The sequence below is a fragment of the Thunnus albacares genome, chromosome 2, assembly GCF_914725855.1.
Source record: "Thunnus albacares chromosome 2, fThuAlb1.1, whole genome shotgun sequence".
NCBI classification, from domain to species: domain Eukaryota; kingdom Metazoa; phylum Chordata; class Actinopteri; order Scombriformes; family Scombridae; genus Thunnus; species Thunnus albacares.
Genome location: NC_058107.1, coordinates 10,666,690 through 10,685,475, shown reverse-complemented (window position 1 = coordinate 10,685,475; position 18,786 = coordinate 10,666,690). Strand labels below are relative to the sequence as shown.

At 39.1% G+C, this 18,786-nt stretch overlaps 2 protein-coding genes across 6 annotated transcripts; both read left to right on the top strand.

Annotated features, from left to right (window-relative positions):
- The first annotated feature begins 866 nt into the window (after window positions 1-866).
- LOC122992117 (calcium-binding protein 1-like) lies at window positions 867-6,504 on the top strand. 5 transcript variants are annotated; one of them, XM_044365732.1, is made up of 8 exons: window positions 867-1,167; window positions 2,187-2,363; window positions 4,038-4,068; window positions 4,336-4,479; window positions 4,603-4,712; window positions 4,826-4,900; window positions 4,985-5,057; window positions 5,148-6,504. In XM_044365732.1, exons 1-8 carry the CDS (start codon window positions 1,036-1,038, stop codon window positions 5,171-5,173), a joined length of 768 nt encoding a protein of 255 aa, XP_044221667.1. In that variant the 5' UTR covers window positions 867-1,035; the 3' UTR covers window positions 5,174-6,504. The 5 variants fall into 5 exon arrangements, with proteins under 5 accessions (XP_044221667.1, XP_044221658.1, XP_044221668.1 ...); XM_044365723.1 differs by having other exon boundaries at window positions 868-1,167; window positions 2,178-2,363; XM_044365733.1 differs by having other exon boundaries at window positions 868-1,167; window positions 2,123-2,363.
- A 1,960-nt stretch (window positions 6,505-8,464) lies between these two features.
- On the top strand, window positions 8,465-18,356 carry mlec (malectin). Its single transcript, XM_044365712.1, has 6 exons — window positions 8,465-8,881; window positions 9,302-9,522; window positions 10,033-10,211; window positions 10,476-10,652; window positions 13,898-13,955; window positions 14,122-18,356. Exons 2-6 carry the CDS (start codon window positions 9,321-9,323, stop codon window positions 14,364-14,366), a joined length of 861 nt encoding a protein of 286 aa, XP_044221647.1. The 5' UTR covers window positions 8,465-8,881; window positions 9,302-9,320; the 3' UTR covers window positions 14,367-18,356.
- The last annotated feature ends 430 nt before the right edge of the window (window positions 18,357-18,786 follow it).

Below are 18,786 nucleotides of genomic sequence, written 5' to 3'. Positions count from 1 at the left end.
AGAGATACACACACACTGCCTTTGGCATCCTGTCTGAACAATACGTTCAAAATAAACAGGATTTGTGCTGCTTTGGCTGCAGGTTGACAGATCAGAATGGAAATACATGTGTTAACCCTCGCAGTAAGGGTAGTTTTCAGTCTTAAGAAAAAGATGACTTCATTAGACATCTGTATTCTGGTTTTGATAGCCTTCCATCAGTGTGTAAATACACATGTAAATCCATTTCACTGTGACTGCTCACAGCCTTTATGTGTTTCTCTATGGTACCATGTGGCTGCTGTAGGTCAGAGCGACCTTGTCCTTGCATGCAGAGGGCAGAGGATGATGTGTGGGGGTGTGGGGGTGGACTCTGCGAGAATACAGGAGCAATAATGTGCAATATATGAATAAAAATGGTTGCAAATTGACAAATTAGTCTAGCGCTTGAGAGGGAGAGTGCAGGTGAGGAGGACAGCAATACTGGAAATAGCCCGCTGCTTACAGAGTGTTCTTGTAAATTTGCCTGGTACATATTTCCAGAGCTTACAAACACCTTGCAATGTGTGACCATCAAGCAAGGGTTGTTTGTCAGCTGCAGCTGTGTTAAATACTATATTTTCCTGAAGGAAAGCTGGCTCCCCTCGTCCCATATCTCTTGCTTATCCTTATTCCTCATCTGTGAAATCCATGTAGAATTGTCTGTGTTGTTCACTGACTATAATAACAGTTTGGTCAGTGTGACAGCTGGATGAAATATCTTGCAGACAGTGGATCACCCACTTTTCCTTTAATAGGCATAATTCTGTTTCCCCGCTTGGGCCACTTCCCTCTCTTATAGTTTCACACCCTCACTCTTATTTCTTCTCTCTCTCTCTCTCTCTCTCTCTCTTCTCTCTCTCTCTCTCTTCTCTCTCTCTCTTCTCTCTCTCCCTCTTTCACATGTCATTTGCTATCTTACCATTTTTACTTTCATTCACTACAGGTAGTGCAGTACATTGCAGTTCACTGTTTTTTTTTTTAATCGGCTAGGCTCAGGTTAGCACCCCAGTCTTCATGGGTCTTGCTGAAACCAGAGTTTGCAAAACCCAAACTGTAAATATAACGGAGAAAAAGTCCTCATGGTCCTTTTTAGTGCCTCTTTTCTCCTTTGGTATGGGCAACTGCTTAGACTCGCCTGTCAGAACGGTAAGATTGTCTTTATTGTCATCTGCTCTTGCACCCTGTCTTTCTCTGTTATTAATCTTGTTTGGTGGATTTGAAACTGACAGATTTACAGAAATGTTGTGTATAGTTTTGCATAATTATGTTTGTCTTTCTGTTCAAATTTAAATGGATGCTGATGAAGTCAGTCATCAAATATAAACCTCAGAAAATTCAGATTTTTTTTTTTTAGGTGTCTATAGAACATCCAAAACATCCAAACAGTGTTATTTGTGGGACATGCCTTTACAAAATACATCAGCGTGTGTCATGGTTCTATTAGACTCAACTAAATAGTAATATAATAGACTAGAATATGGAGTCAGGACTTTTTGTTTCCATTTTGTTTATTGTTGGGTGTTTATAATGTTGGTTACTGTATGTACTGAAGCTACGGCTGTAGTTTGCACTGTAGTGCATTTTGTTAAGCTTATGTTAGATTAACAGCTTTACACTTTGGCAGACTTTTGGATTGCAACAAGTTCTGTTTTCCAAAAAGCACTTTAACAAAGGGCACTGTGTCCTAATGTCTTTATATCTTTCGTGATCAGCACACATGTAGCCTGTTTCCTTGTGCTCGAGCTTGTCTTTTCTCTCCTTCTGAGTATGTTTACTGTTCCTGTGACAGTGTATAGGTGTGAGATGCCAGTCTGTACAACGTGGCGAGTAAACTGTTATGAAGGAGTAGTGGAAAGTTGGCAACATGCTGTTTTATTGATGCATTTACCTTTCTGCCATGTTTTCATGTTTTAGACATTCGCTCCCTCTTATATATAATTGCATAACACACACACACACACACATAATACTTTTACAGAGAAGTAAAAGTTCTGTCTAAATAGCATTTAATCAACTGCCTATTTTCAAGAGTACAGAGAGTCTATATGCACTGTCACACATACTCTCTCAACTTCTGTCTTTACTCCATTTTGCTCCGAAGCTGCTACGGATCTCTAACACTGTCTCTGCCCCCCTACCTGCACCCCTCTGCAAAGATGCTCCAGGATGCTGAGAGGACGTTCAGAGGGGTGCTGTCCTGTGAGGAGATGGGCCAGACAGGGTATCTTGGGCCTTATCAGGAGTCCATTGTGTCCATGACACAAAACTACGTTCTCATGAGCAACATACTTGGGCAAACCTGTGTCTTCCTGAGTAAAGGCGTGGCCCAGTGCAGGCAGACTGTACGTAAGTCTGGACACACGCAAACATCCGCAAACATTTATCTACTTCTGTCTGTACTCAAGCTAACCTGGATATGATTTCTATTCTTGACAAATGAGCTGCTGTCACAATTATTTTCACTAGGTTGCAAAGACCCTTCCAACTATTTTCCATCATCATGTTGTCCTATTTCCACTCCTCCTGCTTGTTACTGGTGTCTGTTCAGCTGTCTATTGGGAACATGACTGAGCCTGAAAGCTCCCAAATTAGTACAAGAAGCACATGGAGCTTGTGCATAAATGTGATGTACATGAACACATCTACATTCATTAGTGTGAATGCTGATTCAGCATTCAGCAGTTCAACCCAAGAATGATTTTCATTAGTGTATTTGATTTTTTTTAAGAATCCAGAAGAAATAATAAACCAAAAAAATATATATTAGAAGTCTTTTAAAAAATCAGCATAACTTGATGTAGCATAAATGTTTGGATTTTCTTTGCTTTCCTCTCCTGTTAATCATTTTGTGACCCCTTAGATACATTTTACGACCACTTTTGGGGTCCCTACCCCCAGGTTGGGAACCACTGCATTAGATCACAACCCATTTCAAAATCATTCATTACGGAGCAGTGTAGTTTAGTTTATTGTATTTATTTGTCAAGGACCATGTACAAAAAACATTAATCTCACATAAGGAGAAGAGATGTATTGTTAGTAGCTAATTTCCATCTGCAGTCCCTGTGCAGGTAGACGCACAAAAAAAACAAAAAAACGAATACAACTAATACAATTAATAGTACAAAATACGGTGGGTAAAAAAAACACATTCAACATATTTGACGTCCATGAAGATGTTTCAACTTAGTGGCGCAAATGCACCTTTGTTATGTCACATTGATCGCCTGTCATAGATATGTATATCTGTATTTTTTATCAATGAGTACACAACATATTAAGAACAATTTGCTGTTATTCAATTACAGACACAATTCACTTTGACAACAATCAGTATAGGGTGATGGCAGGTGAACTGCATGTATGAATTGTGGTTTCACATCTCAGTGAAAACAGCACAGTAATGGAGGTTATGGCACACCCCCATGAGTAAACTGATCAGACCTGGGCCTTTCACTGTCAGTGTAAGTGATGATGGTTGATGACCTGACAGTGATGGATTGTCAGAGGAAGTGCTGATGTTGTGTGTCGGATTTGGCTGGTTGCGCTTCTATAGGCTCATGTGCCTCCTGTGTTTTCTGTGACAGCGGTTCCGGTCAGACAGCTCTTTGGGCCTGACGTCAACATTCAGTGTTATGTTTAGACTTCTCTGTTAACCCCTGAGGGTTCTGGGATATGTCTGCCTCACTCTGCCCTTTAATGGTTGCGTTTATTGTAAGCAAGCGCTGAAAAAATAGAAGCAGGCACATTCTTCTGTGAACTCGGAGGTTATGGATCCCAGTCGTGCTGGATGTAAGATAGTTTCAAGGTTCACAAGTAGGCCGAGGATTGTTAGGGAGAAGATCGATGATTTGTGTATGGCCACTCAAGTCATAGTGTGGTCAGCGGTATGTTTGTGTGCAGGTTATATACAGAAGATTGTGTTTGTTATGATGTGTGATCATGACGACGCCTTATTTGATGGGTTGTGAGCTTGTTTTTGTACTGACCAATGATTATATGTTTTTTCTCAATAGGACAGAGAGCTGCGGCCAGAAGAAATGGATGGTAAGTGACTCTTTCTTTAACATTCTCTCTTTCTTTTATGAAGTTATGATGAGTGAAACAAAAAGTATTTTAAAATGATTAAACAAGACACATTTGTCAAAGTGCTTTACAGAGAAAACATCATAAAAGGAAATTAAAAAGACAGATATTTTTTAAGATGTGGGGCTAGACTTTGTATGTATATATGTGAAAGATAACATGTATTTAAAATGAGAGAAATAAAATACAATCTCTGGGCCTAGTAACATTTCTGTCATTGCTCAACAGAGTTGCGGGATGCTTTTAAAGAGTTTGACAAGGACAAGGACGGTTTCATCAGCTGTAAAGACCTTGGAAACTGTATGAGAACGATGGGATACATGCCCACTGAAATGGAGCTGATAGAACTCAGCCAACAGATAAACATGAACTGTAAGGACTTCACTGTGTTGTGTATTTATATGTCAAACATACAATGACACTGTATGTCATATGTGAATCATAGTTTAAAAGTCTATGGTGATTTTATGTTTGCCAAAATCTCTTTTTTCTAAGTGGGAGGTCATGTTGATTTTGAGGATTTTGTAGAGTTGATGGGTCCAAAACTCCTTGCCGAAACTGCAGACATGATTGGAATAAAAGAGTTAAAAGACGCCTTTAGAGAGGTAAGAGTCTCCAGATTCAGATTCAGAGTCTGGCTGTTGATCTGCTCATGTTGCAACAGTCTGAGTATTGACTTTCCCATGTTTTATCTTGTCCCTCTGCTTTTCTCTCTAAGTTTGACACCAATGGAGATGGTGCCATAAGCACATCGGAGCTCCGAGATGCAATGAGGAAGCTGTTGGGCCAACAGGTAAGATTTGGATCAGAAATTGGTCTTTAGATTGTTCTTGTATGTGTGTGGTGCTCCATTAACTGCTGCCAACCTTTATTCCAGGTTGGTCTAAAGGAGGTAGAAGATATCCTGAGGGATGTTGACTTGAACGGGGACGGGCTTGTTGATTTTGAAGGTAAAGCAGCTTTCACCAGCTGCTTATTTAAGGTATTCTGTAGAGTGTCGTGCAGTTGTTGCATTTCATTCTCCCCCTCTCTTTCCACAGAGTTTGTACGTATGATGTCTCGCTAAGATCATAGAATGATCGGTTCTGAATGTGAAGCTGCATCCCTCTCTATACTTGACCAAGTACAACAGAGGACAAGCTAAGATCTCTGAGCCATTCGAATCTGAATGACACTGGAATTAAAACTCCTTGAATGTTATGGAGCGAGGAGTCACCTCACACTTTCAATCAATAAGTGTTCTTCCTGAAAAGTCTCCAGTTCAACTGAGGCAGAACTTGCTGTAGCCTAGCTGATGATTGTCCAACTTATGATTTTTGCACTTTAATTCTCACTAAATAACTTCCTGTATGGATAGATTGCTGGTGTCCTGTCTCATCCACTACACGGTGAAATTAAGTGTCTTGCAAAATGTCGCCTTCGATGTGCAACAAAGTCAGGATAAGAGAGCGAATGCCTGTAGATAAGATGTAAAAGATGAGTGCACTGTTGAACATTTCAGTGAGTTTCCACACGGTATGTGTAGAATTCAACTGTTGTTGCATTAGAAAATGTAATTGGACTGTCCTTTGTGTGACATTGGTGCTCCACCAAGGAACCCATGTGGCAATATCACACCTGTATTGTAACTGTGTGACCATCTGTGATTTTTCACTGTGCCGGTCCAGTCTGATAAAAGCGTCACTGTCTGACAACGAAGTGCATTGAAGAAGCAGATCTCTGACAGTAATGAGAACCAGAACTCTGAAATACCTTTCATATATGTTATTCACTATGCTCTGAGATCAATGGCATTTTAAACAGTACTTAAAGATGCACAGCTCTCTTTCAAAGCTTGAATCCAGAGAACCAAAGTGCTCACTGACACTGGCCTGCTGTGGTTTGCAGTATCCTATGCAGTGTATTTGGAGCAGCTTCAGACCGCCTTTCAATGCTCACAGGTTTGAAGTCTCAGAGTTTTCAGTCTAGCTTTGGTAACAAATAATGTCTGTTTTTAAAAGCCCATTTTGCCCTACCTGCGATCATACAGTAGGAATGACATATGTGAACTGTATTTACAGTGGACGTGATTATGTTGTACCTGTACTGTATGTCAATGTCAGTGATTGTAGTTGTGGTAACGTTCCACAAATCTGTGTTGTCTAAGCAATTTTTATGCATGCCAAAGAGAGAAATTTATTAAATTAAGTATGCACATTTGCATTTTTTGTCTAACAAAGTAAACAAAATATTTCGCCAAGTTAACTGCAGAAAAATAAAAGGTGTTTACATTTGAGCCCCTTTTGCTGTGGTGAAATTATCAAAGAAAATACAGTTGCAATATAATAGAAAATGGTTGTGAGTTTGTTATTTAGACATAAAATGAAGCCATACATAAAAAAAACTTGTTGACAACAGCTTATTTTTGTGTGGATCTTAAATTTCAAACTACCTCTTAATCTTTACTGTGTCTGTAATGTCTATGTCAAAATGTCATTATCAGCATATTAGTATAGCACTGTGTGCTGCCACTGCATGTCTTGACCTCCTCATAATATCTATTATTCATACATGTCATCAGTAAGACTGCAAGCTTGATAAGCTTTACCTGCAGCAACACTGCAGAATCATCACTGTGCCAATCATCCAATGAAAATATGGTTACTCTGCACTTTCTCCGTGTGACCTTTGACTAATTTAGATCCGATGGAGGATTTGTTATACTAAGATATGTGGTACACATATTATGAAACACGTATTAGTTATACATTTTCCATAAATGTATCATAAAGAGATACCCCTCTGTTTATTTGGGCAGCAGTAACAGACTAGACAGGCTATACATGCGTTTCTAACATACCAGCATACAACATACAGCTAAAACTATTTAGAGCTCACCGGTGACTAATGCAACATTTTAAATGACCATATTACTAAAATGTTCAGTGCAAGAAGAAGTTTTTATCTAGAAAGAATAGAAGTGATCGTTGCACAGCAGCACCCAAAATAAAGCTGCACTGCACACCTGTCTTCTGGAGAAACTTTGTTGCAGCAAACAAGCTAACATTAACAAATGTTTGCACATAAGATTATGAAAAGCATTTTTGTGGAAATATTATTTTGGAAGAGCTTGCTGTTAATTTAGTGCAAGATATTTCAAAAAAACATACAGCACCATAGCGAGCCCTTTAACTATACATTAAAAGGCTGTATGTTTGCTTCATAAAAGGCTTTTACACATATGTTGACCAACGTTGTGTTAAATGAAAAAGCAATAATGAAACCCCTGTCATCCGTGGAGCTATTGCTGTTGCCATAGTAACTATCTTCATTCATCCCTTTCACGTCAACCCTCGAGTGCACCTTGTGCGCGCTGCGTTGGACTCTCCTGATTGGACAAGACCTGGACCAAAGGGACGATACCATACCGGAAGAAGGGGGGCGTGGAGATTTCTTAAAGGCCACGCGGGTAATATTGCCAGAACTGAGCTATAATTTGAGGAAGTATTATTATTTAATTTAATTTATTTATCTATTTAATAATAATAATAATAATAATAATAATAATAATAATAATAATAATAATAATAATAATAATAATAATAATAATAATAATAATAATGCATTTAATTCGTACCGCACTTTTCTTTCATAGTGAAACTCAAAGTGCTACAGTATTAATAACATGGAACACACAACATAAAGAAATATATAATAATAATAAGAGTTAAGATGATAAAATAGAAAGGGTTTTTTTAGGTCTTGTTATATATATATATATATATATATATATATATATATATATATATATATATATATGTGTGTGTGTGTGTGTGTGTGTGTGTGTGTGTATAAATACATATATATACATACATACACATATATACATATATACACATATATATATATAATAGGAAGGCTTTTTTAGAGGCATTATTATTATTGTTGTTATGTCTTTTTATTGTCAGCTTGAGAAGAAATGGTAACTTGTAATTGATTAAACCGCAGGTAAAGGGAATAACAATGTTTTAATAGAAATATAGGGGCAAACGGTATATAGTGGAGGTAAAATTAGCATCTCTAAAACTGTAAGAAACCCTCCCTTTAACATGGTGGTCCAACTTTTTTTGCCCTGAGTTTAACCTGTGCTCACCTGCCTTTGAATTTAGCCCAAACAACATTTTAATGCTCACTGCAGCAGGTAAAGTTTAGGTTTTGGTTAGATGATTAACATTAGATCAGCCATTCTTGCTAAGGGAGGAGGGTGGGGGGGGGGGTTCACACCTGACAGACTAAACTCAGGGCCTTAAAATCAAGAACTACTCGCTTGACGTGTAAAACAGACACAGGACTTCAAGTCTGCACGTTTCTGTCAATCATTGTCAGAATATGAGCGAGTCACTCTCAAAAGTTACGACCTATGATATTTTTAACACATTCATTCAAAGTCATTAGTGTTAAACAAGTAGGATGTGACTGCTCTGTGATGCGAAATGTTTTTTCAGTGGTTTTAGTTCAGGAAAGCAGCAGCAGATTGTGATACGACAGCACATGTGTCAGTCATCGCAGTGTGAGGTTAGGTAGCCCATGTTAGGTCAGACAGGCAGCAAGCTGCAGCTGAGCAGGGCTGCAGAGTACATGCACACATTGAATGAAAGTCAGTATAGCTTTGGACACCAGCAACTGAGAATATCTGCACAGAGTTATCCTACAGTGTAGAGTATAAAGGCTCCGGCTAAGATACGCTTACACATTGGCAAAAAAGACAGGTTGAAGATATTTGTGAAAGGGGAAGGTAAGTTAAGAGACATTTACATGAAGTATTTCTGGTTAGCTAGCTAGCCTAACTGACCAACGTTAAGTTAACTTACTCGCTGCTAATTCCTTGTTATATTGTGGTGTTTGCCTAATTAATAGAGAGGTGGGCTTGATTGTGGTTTTATTCGTGTTAAGCTTGAATGTTTTTGTATCATTTCGCTGTCATTATTTGAGTCGGCGTGCTTTTGTGCTACCGGTATCGGTACTGTTAACGTTAGCATACTGGCTAACTAACAGATATCGTGTTGCATGTCATAGCTAGCTAACCTTGTGTGGTTAATGTTACATGTGGGAAGGGTTACTTTTCATACTGCAGCTTAGACTACGTTGCCAACGAGCAGCTACTGACGCTGTCGGTGTCTGTGTTTGTGTTGGACCGGGCTGTGTCTGTGTGTAGGACCGGGCTGTGTGGGGCGATGCAGCGGGTCACGGCGCGGCTCGTCGCCGGGCTGGTCGCAGCGGTGCTGTCGCTGCTGGCACAGCAGTGTTGGGCGGATGGCGGGGGCCCCAGCCTCGCTGAGCGGGTTATCTGGGCTGTAAATGCCGGAGGTGAAACCCATGTAGACGTGCATGGTATTCACTTCAAAAAGGATCCATTGGAAGGGAAAATTGGTAAAGGTGAGTTGACTGTTATCATTGGCTAACTGTTAAAAATAAGCCTTGTGTCTGGCCGGGCTGCACCTGCAAGGTGTTTATGAGACTTGACATTGTGAGAGTAAAAAGCTTTTCCTCAGAGTAACACTGATTCCCAGCAGAAAGCTCTGCATGGTTTCGCTTCCGCATATAACCACAAACTAATGAGGAGTCAGCACAGAGGACTGCAGCTCCGCCCCTCTCGGCATGTAGAGGAAGCAGGTGATGATATGATCAAACTGACTGTAGAGAGTCATTCTTGGCTCCAGTTATTGGGGCAGAGGTACTGTAATTGCAAGTTGGAGTGAACACTGTGTGGTAAGTTGCCATTTGAGACAGAAGGGCACTCCTTCATTGAGTGCAGGAAAAGGTCAGGGCTTGTGCAATGTGGTGCTTTACTCGATTTAAAACATGATCAGTTTTCCCAGTAATCCAGCTATTAATGTGGTCTTGTGAGCAAAGGGCACACTGAACCTGATGCTGTTCTCTCTGTAGCGTCTGATTATGGGGTGCGTCTTCCAATCCTGCGCTCCAGTCCAGAGGACCAGATTCTGTACCAGACAGAGCGCTACAATGAGGACACTTTTGGATATGATATTCCCATTCGTGAAGAAGGCGACTATATACTAGTTATGAAGTATGCCGAAGTTTACTTCGCTCAGTCACAGCAAAAGGTACGGTTGTATGTATTTGATAAAGATGTCATTTTCATCGGCACATTTGCACAGGTTGAATGGAGAATATGTGCATTTAGCACTTTTTTTTTTACTTTATTTAAACTTGTTATGCCTTTTTTGCTTTTAATGTACATATTAATGCACACATAGTGTTTGGATAGTATTCTGGGAATTGTTTGAATCTCCATCATAGCAACATGAATGTGAGGTTGTGTGTGTGTATGGATGAGCTGTTAATAATTTCGGATTATGTTCTTCTAGGTGTTTGACGTCCGCCTAAACGGCCACGTGGTGGTGAAGGACCTGGATATCTTTGATCGAGTGGGTCACAGTACTGCACATGATGAGATAGTGCCCTTCTCGATTCGACGTGGCAAGCTGAGCGTGCAGGGAGAGGTGTCCACTTTCAACGGCAAGCTCACTGTGGAGTTTGTAAAGGTGAGTTGTGTTTAGTTCACTTATCTGAGAAATTTGTGGATTGTCTTTGAAAAGGAAGTGTCAGTTTGCCTAATCCTGCTTAAACAGGTTGGTGAGGTGCAACATAATGCAGGAATAGATCATTTGAAAGTGTATACTTCTGCAATATCTGTTATGTTTGGTTGATTGGCTGTGTTAAAGAGTTCTCTAAAGTAAAAGTTTCGGAATTTTATATACTGAAAACCAAGTCATTCTTTTTTGCCACTCTTCTCAACTGAGAAACTGAACTGAAACTTTGAGTGCTGCATGTTATCTTATGTGATGTAACTGTATGATCTTTTAAAAAAAAAATAGCTATTCAAGAGTTTTTATAGTGACAGGTATGCAATGCATTACGTTTTTGTAGCGAACCACTTCACCCAACATGTGTGTAAAAGTGTTCTAACCGCTTAATTTATTTGTTTATTTTCTTTCAGGGGTAGTGTTTCAATGTTTTAAGCTGATAACGGGCGGGTTGGTAGGATAACCACAAACAGTACTCAAATATTGTTACTTCTTAATTAAATGACTCAAGTAGAAATAAAAGTAGTTATCAAAATAACTGATCAAGTGAAAAGATGTTTTTGTCAAACAGATGTTAAACAAACTTAAAAATGTAAAATTCACAGTATTTTCCCAAACTGGTTTTCTTCTCTTTATGCATAATAATGAAAATCAAACAAAAAAACTTCAGAAGGCAGAACAAGTCTCCCATTTAACATCTCTGTGTATTAACGAAGGCTAACTAGTCGACCAAACCATCAATGAGAAGAGTGACGTAATCGACCAAGTTTTCATCAGTTGGTTAATTGCAGGAAAAAAAGCTGCTGCAGCTCCTCCAAACTTGTCACAACTTCTCCGTCCTTATTCTGTCTTTGCCGATAGGCAACAGCGCTGTGTGTCCTTTAACCAGCAGACAACATGCAGTTTGTCTGTGAATTTGGTTGATTCCTAATCTGGTTCTGTCTCAGACTGGCCATCATGTGGAGCTTTGGCAGCTCTTCACACTCAATCTGTCACAAGTTCATGAGTTGTGTGATGTCATATTTTGTTGAAATAAATTAACAAAATGTTCAGTCTCGTCGCTGGTTGTTCCGACACATCCAGAATCATTAACTTTACCGCTTTTGCCATCAGCACTGTCATTAACAGGCAGCTCACTTTGTATGTGCGCTTGTAAAATGTATATTTTAAAGGCTCATTATTACAGTTTTATATTTCTCTGTAATGTAGCAGAGTGTTAACAATGTTACTTATAACATCTTTCTCAGCCTTGGAACTCAAACCATTTTCTGATGTCCCAAAAAATCTATATTTAAATAATTAAATTAATATCATAAACATGCAACATCTAGTAGACTATTGGCTTGAACTAATGACTACTAGACTACTTGGGAAATCTTTGGTTGGGGGCAGCTCTATTATTAACCTTGTGCTGCTGTAACCTTTACATTAATATGACAATCATTTCAGAGTTGGGCAGTGTTGAAAGTGTTACTTGGTCCAATCAGGCAAGATGTTACTTGTACAGAAAAGCAGCTCTTGGGACTTATTCACAAATTAAGCTGACATGTAAAATTGCCAGCACATTTACATAATGAACCACACGTCTGAGAGGGAGTTGGAGTGTGTGAGCAATACAAATGACAAAAGCTGCAGATCTGGTTGGTTTTTATCATACCAGTTTATATGTCATGAACTGCAGCAAACAAATTTAGTTCTCACTTAATAACTCCTGTCTGAATATACCGTTTCAAATTCTTCACTGTTTATTTTTATCTTTCAAGCTAGTGTTTTTTTTTTTTTTTGTCGTCTTATTCAAGTTCTCAATATGATTGCTTGTTACTGTGATACAGGAAAGGATGTTGTTAGTGCACCATAAAAGATAAATGAGTGACCACCCTGCACAGATGTGCTGTTATTGTTGGATGACTTAAGATTGTGTAGTCTGGTTCTAAATAAGCTATGAGGGCCATGAATCCATCATCCTTAACCAACAAAAATCTATTGCTGTCTTTGTGATAAGCTCAGTAAGTCATTTCTTTGCTTGGTACGTCTTTCTTTTGGTATATAGATGTTGTGTCTACTCTCCAGTTTGTTATATCAGCACTCTAATTTTTATACACTACACCTACAACCTGACATGTATTACGTTTCCCTTCATGTTCTCCTCGCGATCGCTACAGCACCATGTGATACAATAATACTGAACATCCGTTACTATTGGCAGTGCGGAGACAAGTCAGCCAGATCAAAAACAGTGGATGATTTTAATGGTGTAGGTTTAATTGAATTGTCTGCTGCAAAACTTGGCAAAAAAGCCTGTGGTTATATAATGAATACTTTATAAAATGCCCCAAACGAAAAAGTGACTTTTATTGCTACAGAATGACTTTCAATTATAATTATCTTGTCAGTGTTTGTTAGACGCATACTTGTTTATTCAGCTCATATTTGCACAACTACTTCCAGCATCCGCGAGATAACCTCAGATTCTGTTTTTAAGTCTGAAAACTACTCACACATATTGTTGCCTTCGCCTCAGGCCACAAGTATGAAACATTGTGATTAGTATTCCCTTTAAGGTTGGCTCTCAGTGCTAACAGATGTAAGATTTTGCTAGTGTGTTTGTAGGCCATGTGGTTGTAGGCTAAATTTATAGGCTGGCATACTTCAAAATAGTTTATCTCTAGCTGAAGGATATTCTGCTGTGACCTCTTTCTTCTTTTTATTCTTATTTTTTGGTTTTTTTTGTTTTGTTTTGTTTTGTTTTTTTAAGATCGCTTGCCTTCTCTGCATTTTCTCTCTCTGAACAGATACATGTGATCTTTTTTTTACAAACGTTAAAATTATTCCAGCAATGAAATATTTCTAGCACAGGTGTTTCAGTTTTGCACACTCCACTTGTTCAGCAGAAATTCACCTGCACCGATTGATTTTTTTTTCATCATTTAATCATATGTGATGCGTGATGAATTTAGACTGAAAGCTAAGTACATTTGGTAATAAGTCATTTTAATGAGGTTGTTGTGTCAAATTAAGCATCATAACAAGATAAGGGTACGCCGACCGCATGATAAGTGATTCTCAAATGCAATTATGGATCTATTGTTGGAAACTTTATCCCTACTTTATCATCACTCCTGTGTGATGTTAAACACATTTGTGTTCATAAATGTTTAATTTTCTTTTGTTTACATGTGGTGCTGATCTATTCTGTGTTTCAGGGTTATTATGACAACCCAAAGGTCTGCGCTCTCTATGTAATGAAGGGAACATTAGAGGGTAAGTCTCAAAACTGCAAATATAACACTCAACACACTGAGTCATTTCCATGTCTCGCTCAACCAGATGTGAACATTTTAGTGTAGTAGTTGTAGACTTAGTGGCAGAGTTATATACCATCAAAATGAACCTCCACTATCTTCCCTTCTGCTTTTTTACTCGATAGACGTACCTAAACTTCAGCCTCACCCTGGCTTGGAGAAGCCTGAGGAAGAGGAGGAAGAAGAGGAAGAAACTGACGGAGGCGAGGAAGGTGGGAAGAAGAAGCTCCCACCAGGTTCCAAGTACAGGGTCCAGTCAGGACCCCGAACACCAAACCCATACGCAGCCGACAACAGCAGCCTAATGTTTCCCATCCTAGTGGCGTTCGGGGTGTTCATCCCCACGTTGTTCTGCCTCTGTCGGCTGTGAGTGAAACCTAGTCAGGAGGACAAGACGGACGTGAGACTATGAAGAGAGAGAGGGAGAGAAGGGGGTGGGGTAGGGAGGGGGCTTGAGGGGACAACAGCAGCACAGGTAAAAGCATACACACAGGAGAGAGCTCGAAGGCTTGGAGAAAAAAAAAATCACCAGGACGGAGGACAGAAAGACTAACTTTTTGGAAAGCCACCGCAGGATGAAGCAAACGCTGCTGTCACTATCAAATTGTACCGCTGAGGAAAGAAAAGAAGATGTAGGAAGTGTATGCCGTGCGCTTCTTTGTGAATGTGTTTTCGCATCCACCTCTGCTGACCCTTTCGAACAACGTTAGTCATTTCCACTCAGACACTGGGCAGGGTTTACAGGTGCCAGTCCTCAAGGTCTGAAACCACATTTCAGCAGCTAAGGGATGCTCAGGAGTGATCTGTCTGGGCCTGTTTTATAAAACTAAAAGCATTGTTTTGTACTGGGTGTAGCAAGGACGCACACTCTGTTTCACACTCCTGCTCAGCATCCGGTCAGACATTTTACCTTCAAATTGGAAATGGTGCTGCTCGGAAATTGGTTAAATAGAACAGAAACCATGAGTCAGACGGTTAGTAGTGGAAATACGGTTTCCAGTTGAGAGGCTCCCATTTTTTCTCAACTTAGTTAGTCCTGTGTCGACGTGCCATCGTCTACTTGCCATAAGATGCTGAAATGAGACAGAAATTGATTTTTGAACCAGCCCCGTAGCTGGCGGGCTTATTTGCTGTTTGCTGTCGACTTGCCTTTACATAAATATAGGTTGAGTTTCACAAATCTGCTCGTGACGTGTGGTAACGCATAACACACTTGTTTGACATTGTTCCACCAAATACAGATTCAGGGCCTTAAAATTGTCCTCAACAGCGATCACAAATTGAAAGTCCTTTTTGAGATTTTTTTTTTTTTTTTCTTTTTTCTTTTCCTTAAGGCCGGATCCATTTTAAATTTCATGACATTAGAAGGCGATAATGTCGACCCTACAACGGTTAACCTTTAGTTTCTTTGAATGAAAGACACCACAACCGCGTTTAGTGAGAGGCAAAGTTTATGCTGTGAAATGCTGAAAGCAAGTCAAGATCTTTACATCACTGTATCTAATGTGCTCGCTGCCTTTTCTACTCATTCATTAATTATGCATGCCTGCCTTTTAGTTTCACCAAAGAATGTCTTTTGTTTATTTTGTAAGGAAAAGTAAAACTATGTAGCCTGTTTTAATTTGACCCATAGCTTGCAAATTTACACTCTGTGATGCCTCTGAGGCAAGTGTTTGAACCGGGTGGGCTGAAAATTGATTTAGAGAAAACAAGTGGCTAAACAAAGGGGGGGCAGTTGTAATTGTTTATTTCCTTGGCTTGTTTATTTTTTTTATTTTCTCGGGGTCAGAAATGTTTTTTTTTTTTCAATTTAAAATCGGAATGCTGTGTTGACTGTGATGGGCCGTAAACTGAGGGAACCGGCCGCTTCAGCTCCATGTTAATATAATAAATCATGAGAATCTGCGCCAGTCACTGCACTTGTCTCGTACATCCCCCAAAGTCGCTCATCGTCTACCACAAAAGTTCATTCACTTGCAGCAAGAGACAAGAAAGCACAGCATCAATGTAAGTAGAAAACAGAGGTTTACTAAATGTTAAAGAGCAACATTTATTGAATTCCCCTCAAGCTTCACTCGGCCTTTTCAAATCTGTTGTCTTAAAACTTTTTTTTTATGTTGATTGTACCTTTTTTTTTTTCCCCCCTGTGTGAATTTTCAGTGCAATTAAGCTACTTGTTCTGGTTCTTGAATTGATTTGAGCAAACAGTGTAAATTTCTGTCTTTGAGTCTTTTTTTTTTTTTTTTTTGCTATATGGCCACATTATCAGAGTCCACTTGGCTCTTGGACAATAATATCCTTTTTTTTCGCTTTCCATGCGGACTGAAAAGCAGCTTTGTTCCTCATTTTTAGTAGAGTTGTGTCGTGAACCCTCCTATTTATGTATCTAGTTACCTCCTTTAAGTGCTTAGCTCTCCTCCAAGGATGATTTTGTAACTTTGCCTGTTTCACTAATGCGTCTTAAATGTCCTCCCAACTCACCCGCCCCCCCTGCTAGTATTGCTGTCGCCATATGCAGTACTTGAAAACGGTTAATAATTCAGGTGTTGTGGATCCTCCTCACTCCTCGATTCTCCTTCCCATTTTGATTGATTTATGGTGTGTAAGAAGTTAGTGCCAGAAAATATTTGGCCAGTTGTTGACGGTTTTTTTGGGGTTGATTTTCTTTTCTTTCTTAAGTTGTAAACTCAACTCATATTTAAGACATATAAGCACCTTTTTTTTTTTTTTTTCCTCGGAAAGGATGCAAAAACTTCAAGTAATTCAGCACCAAAGTCACCGTGTTCTGTTCCTCTGCAAGTCTACACAGCTGCGTGTGTATATAAGGTACAAGATCACACTTTTTTATCGTGTGACATCAGTTCTGTTCTCATCACTTTTTGTGTTGTAGCTGAGGTGTTAGGGTTTTTCAAATTTTCTCTTGAGGAAGACTTTGTGGCCTTTCTTCTGGGGAGGAACGGTTGTTGGTACAGAGTATAAAGCCGGATAAAGTATCAGAAAGTCAAATAAATGAGATTGTGTCTGAAAATGTGGGATCTTCCAATCTATTATATATAATTTAAATCAGAGTGGGGCTGATCTGGAGATATTTTATAATACGCTTGGATTTGTATGTTTGAATTTTTTCCTCAGGATCTGTTTTGTTTTGAATTTTTAAACGTGATATTTTATTGGTGTGACATTTTGCACTGCCTCATGTATTTTTAAAATTATGTCATTTTTGTGTGTTTGTCTTTGTTGCCTTGAATTATTGAATACATTGTGCTTTACCATCATTCGCCTTGAGGTCACTCTTTTGTTGGTTTGCATCATATCAGTCCCTTTTTCTCTCTCTCCTCTCTGTTAAACACAAGTTTCAGGGCTAGATTTTCATTCCACATGGACAGCTCTTGTCAGGAGTGAGGGATGAGCATCTGTCAGTAGAAGTGAATATATCCTGAGTCTGTCTTTAACCTTAACTTCTCTGGGAGCAAAGCCAGTCAGAAACATGTGGAAAGGTTTCCAAGATTACTGTGTGAAGTTATATATACATATAATATATATAAAGTCCAGCTCTTGTTCCACACAGTCTTAAAGTATTTAGCTCCTCACCAGCCTTTTTTCCAGACGTCAGTCCTGATGTTGTCATTACGTCTCACAATTTGATGAACTGGAGTGGAATGAAGATCTGCTCTGTGTTTTTCTTTTCACATGAGAACCAAAGAATTGCCATCATTCCATCCAAATTCTTAAAACGCAGTGTCCCAACGCGTCGCTAAAGGTTCTTCATTTCTTTCCTTCCTTTCCTGGTGAAGCAGTGAATAAACCAGGGGAAGCAAACCTGTCATGTCTTGTCATCAGATTTGTTGTCACCACTAATTATTCCCCCGCCATGAAACCCAATCTTCTTGAAATCTTGTCACTGTCACCCTAAAAGAGGCATTTTAATTGCTCTGTAATTAATGTAATTTTTTTTTTTTTTTTTGACAAGAGATTTTTAGCTTGATGCTACTTCTTTTTGTTTCTCATTTTCAAAGCAACTGAACATGTGAGACGAATTTAAACTGAGACAAATTTGAACAGCAAAAAAAAAAAAAGAAAAAAATCTGCCAACTTCTCCATCATCCGGTCAGCAGACCACACAGTTTGCCACCAACCACACAGTGCGAGTGTGTGCTTAAATATGAGTAAAGAACCCTACTGTACAGATATACATGTGTCAGATAAATAAATGCTCTTCTGAGGGCTGTAGGCAGCAGCAGGTGGACTGAGAAATGTATTCGAGACCCCTGATCTTACTCAGATGTGGCATATATCTGCAAAAAATGGGAAATGCTGATAAATGCTGTCTCTTTTTAATAAATGTGCTATTTTATCAGAATGTGTTGCTGCTGTTATTTAACTCAGTATGACTGTGTATATTCTATTCATTAGTTTGTTTTTCCATTTGCAGTTACATACTGTGTTAATCTCGATTTGTCTTTTAAGCATTGTTCCTAAGTGTGAGGTACACCTTGCAATTACTTTTTGCTTGCTTAGATACTTTTAGATCTTTAAAACAAAGGTCTAATAATAATTCCTGAGGAACAGTCACTGCAGGGTCACAGCACATGTCGGCTACAGGCCTTTGTTTGTCCAGGTGTTGCTTTTTCCACCAACTGTGAAAACTTCTTTAAATAGAAGCTCACATCTAAAAAGGTGTTGGGAGACAAATATCTAAAAGAGGAGCACAGCTGAACAAAACCACGTCAACTGAGGTGGCCACACACTAAAGTACAAGTTCTTCATGATCTTTTGTCATTAGCCATTGT